The 4,204-nt window shown below is 46.4% G+C and overlaps 1 protein-coding gene across 1 annotated transcript in view; it reads right to left on the bottom strand.

Annotated features, from left to right (window-relative positions):
* The window catches only part of LOC103778897 (gallinacin-11-like), a 2,157-nt gene extending 1,216 nt beyond the window's left edge, over positions 1-941 (bottom strand). The window contains exon 1 of the mRNA XM_008946549.1: positions 884-941. Coding sequence (XP_008944797.1) covers positions 884-941 — 58 coding nt within the window. The remainder of the gene's footprint in view (positions 1-883) is intronic.
* Positions 942-4,204: the final 3,263 nt, after the last annotated feature.

Below are 4,204 nucleotides of genomic sequence, written 5' to 3'. Positions count from 1 at the left end.
GAAAACCCATGGACCCCAGTTAGGTCCGTGCCCTCAGAGCCCAAGGCAGCTTTTCCAAAAGTTTGGAGAAGCCTCGTGGGACATCAGGGGACTCTAAGAAAGGCCTTTGTCTAACTAGAGAAAAATGTAGCTGCTGATGGCACGTTTCTGACCATATCCAAGGTGTGCATGTTGTAGTGGGTAGGACAGCCCAGCCTCTGGATGCTTCTAAATCCTGGGACTCCAGTGCTGCAGGCTGGTCATGCAAGGAGCAGCATGGTGCTCATAGGCCCTGAGATGTACCTATGACTTAAAAAAAAAACAAATCAAAAGCCTGGATCTGGCCAGTTAACAGGGACAGGGTGTTTGCCCAGTTCCTCCCTTCTCTGAAAGCCTTTCTCCAAGATGGGGAGTTTCAGTAAGCACAGAGAGAAGCTTGGCTGAAAGCACAACCAGAAGATGAATCAGTGCAGCAGAAGGGCTGGGGAAGGGCAACCAGGATATTCAGAGAGATGAATAAACTTCACAGCATGTAGTTCAGCTTGAGTGATACAAGGGGACACTTCTGCTGCTCTTCTACAGTACACAAAGGAGACAATTTATCACCCTGGGGTAAGAAGGAGCAGATGATTCCTGTGGTACCAGCTCCCAATAGTGTCACAAAGGGGCATAAAGACACTTCAAAGAGTCATTAGGACCCAACACCTGGAGATGGCTTCTGTGAAGAGGTTCTGATTTGACATCTGGTCACCCTAGATGGATTTTTCACTTCTGCTTCTAGACTGAGAAATAAGGGACAGCTGTACTGCAAGGAGCTGAAGAGCATGGAGTACATCCTGCACCACCACACGGGCTCCTTGTACCTCCTACACAAGCAAACCCCAGCGTGGGTCTTGTCCCTTACCTGGAACAGCCTGGAGGAGGAACAGGAGAAGAGCCATGAGGCAGGAGAAGAGCTTCATGGTGGAAGGTCTGAGCTGCAGGGTGGAGAAAGGGCTGCAAGACCAGAACCTTTGAGCAGGGGAGGAAGGAGCACTCTTGCATTTATGGGGCTGTGGGAACAGACCTGGCTGTCCTGGGGACCTTGGCAGTGGGGAGTGTGGAAGGCAATGAGTACAGCTCGACCGCTGCACATGGCTGGACCTGAACAATGCTGGAGGGTCACAAAAGCAAAGCAGGGAACTGCCTCCTTGCCTGGCCACTGGGAAAGCTTCTTCCCAATACCAGCCCACCTGGAGAGCATCCTTGCTTGTTAGCTTCAAACATTAAGGTGGTTGGTAATGGGCTACTCAGCAAAAATGAGCCATTATTTTGCTGAGCAAGAAGGCACCTGGGAGTATCAGGAGCCAGTTGGACTTGATGGTCTTAAAAGTCTTTTCCAACCCAAAAAATTCTGTTTTCTAAGACTGTCGAGCTGTAGTGGGACCTTAGGAGCCAACATGTGCAGAAACCTGTGCTGTAGATATTTGTATTTAACTGGCCAAGTCCAGAGCTAAGGGCATCTATTGTCATTTATGATGCCTCAGGGATCCCACCTGACCTCCAGCTGCTGCTCCAGGAGGGTGCAGATCCCACCCGTAGCTCCAGCAGGGTATCTGCCAACCCCAGGCACACATTTTCCTTTCCAGTGTCAGAGGGCCTCTCACACGACTCTGGTCAACCTCTGTGAGCAACTGGGTCAATTCCTAAACGTTCTGCTGGGGTGTGAACTTCTGGTTGTGGTCATTTTGTAGGAAAAAATATTAAAAAAAAAGAGAAGATTATAGAATCATTTCAGGTCCTGCTCTGTGATGCAATGATCAAAAGGTTTAATTCCAAATCAAGCACTTCTAGTAGCAAGGAATCCTGTCCCAAAGCATCGTGGGGTCAGCTATGTGTGTCCAGCAGATGTATGACTTTTTAATGCCACCTACAACAGGGTAAAGAAGGTAAAAAGAACATTTTTTTTCTTTATTATTGGTAGTTTGAACAGGAGCACTAATGGATTTAGGTACCACAGAGGAAAACAACCCTAATTTTCATGCTTGGTTGTCTAGTTTCAGGTATCTGAACAGATATAAATTTAGATACTCAGCTGGTTCAGGTTTTTTTCTATTTTGAGAGACTTACCTGAGAAACTCTATTGAAACTTCTGGTGAAGTGAAGCATGGAAGATTTTTTTTTTTCCCAAGCTCTTCATCTTAAACATTAATCAAAATTGTTAAATCATCCATGTAATTGTCTTCAGACAAGCAGGGAATATCTCATGAATGGTATGTATGGGGTTTTTTGTCTATGAGTTTCAGCAGAAACCTTACAGAATATGAGTTAATGAAGTAACATATAATCTTGATTACTTCAGCTTATCTTTTATATTTTTTTTTCACCTTTGCCCTTCTGAACCCAAATCATAGACCCATAGAATGCTTTGGGTTGGAAGGCACCTCAACAGGTCATCTAGTCCAACACCCCTGCACTGAGCAGGGACATCTGCAACTAGAGCAGGGTGCTCAGAGCCCCATCAAGCCTGACCTTGAATGTCTCCAAGGCTGGGGACCATCTACCATCATTCTAACTCATCCAAATCCTGCACCCTGTACCTCCTCTATCCTACTCTCTCCTGACCTACCAGGCCATGTTCTTCTTACCTTGCAAGTCAAATCTACCCTGGACCCTGATCTCTGGGACACAGTTTAAGGTACAGATCTTGCCAGTGGCTGGGAACTATGTCTCCAGGATGCTGCACTTGCTCAGTTTGCTTTCAAACACCTTGGAAAACATCCAGGTGGTTACTTAACCCATTCAAGTCAAGCCAGCACAGACCACAGGTCATTTCCCATCTCCACTCTTCCATCACCCAGAGCAAGCACCTGAATATTAAAGAACCAAGAAGAACTTGGGTAAGAGATAAAGCAACAGCTTACTGAAGGGAGCTGTGCAGATTAATGATGGGTCTTCTCACATGGGCCCACCTTGCATGGGTTGTTTTCCTACAAAACCCTGTGTCAGTCAGAATGCATCATACCTGCACTTCTGCAGAGAGCCCATCTGCTCTCATAATGCATTTAAGCAAAAACCTGTGGAAATGGGCAGAAAGTCTCCCCAGGGCTGAGTCATGATGTCCCACTGCTCTTCCACACTCCAGTCCCCCAGAGGTTAGTGCTGTGCTCCAAGAAGGACCTGTTACAGCAGCCTGGAATTAACCAGCTCCCTTTGTGCTTGGGCTGCTGGGACTCCATTTCCATGGAACATGTTCTACGATTAAAAATGCCATTTTTCTACTTAAAAAAGCAAGATCTTGCCATCTTAGAAGCAGTCAGAAGAAGAAGAGGTTCCTGTAGTTATTGCCTGAAGCCATTGCTCAGCCCCCTGAGTGCTCATGCTGTTCTGCAACAGGATCAAACCCTTTAGGGGTGCCCATGAACTAGAAACAACCATTTGTCCACTTTCTGCCCCAGGGAGAAATGTTTTGTCACTTTTCTGTCTTTTCACAGGTAGTTTGACAGACCAAAAGGATATTTTTTCTTTATTCACAGCACCTTTCACAGAACAAAATAGAATTCTTTGCTAGGTTTATGGATGAGTTGCCCACTACCCCCTTAGTGCTTTCTCTTGGGAGCCAGTGTTGCATCACAGGACTTACAACAAGGTCACAAATGATGCACAGATTATGGACTTGTGCAGATGCCATGAGCAGCACACTCAGTTTTGCAGGTGTACAAAGAACAGAGGACAAGTGGGATTCATGGTAAAGTGTTTATAAGGATCTGTCTGTACAGTGTTTGAGTTGTGCTACCAACAGCCAGAACTGGTAGCTGACAGCACAGATTCTCTTTAGAGCAGAAGAAACCAGTGTCACTCACCTGAGCCTGTTCCTATAGATGATATTTATTGATGTTGTTCTGACCCAGTGGCCTTGGGATCAACAATGCAAACCTCCCCCTTAGCCAGTGACCATTGTTCTCTGCCTTTCTGGTTCCTTTGTTAGTGTTTCACTGGAAATTTTCAGATCGAGCCTCCAAGGCAGCCATGTGGCAGGAGATGTTTGTGTCCATCTTCAGGCACTCCAGGGAAATAGGTGGAACAAGCACCTTGACAGGAAAACATGAGTTGGTTCATGTTCCCATGGAAGCCAAGGGGAACATCTCATCTCTCAGGCAGGATCCAACGTTATGCTTGGTCAGAATCATAAAAGGGTTTGGATTGGTAAGGAACTAAGGGTCATCAGGTCCAACCCCCTGCAGGG

Source organism: Merops nubicus, unplaced genomic scaffold (assembly GCF_000691845.1).
Source record: "Merops nubicus isolate BGI_N331 unplaced genomic scaffold, ASM69184v1 scaffold12390, whole genome shotgun sequence".
Taxonomy (NCBI): Eukaryota; Metazoa; Chordata; class Aves; order Coraciiformes; family Meropidae; genus Merops; species Merops nubicus.
This window is presented reverse-complemented; position numbering and strand designations above follow the sequence as displayed.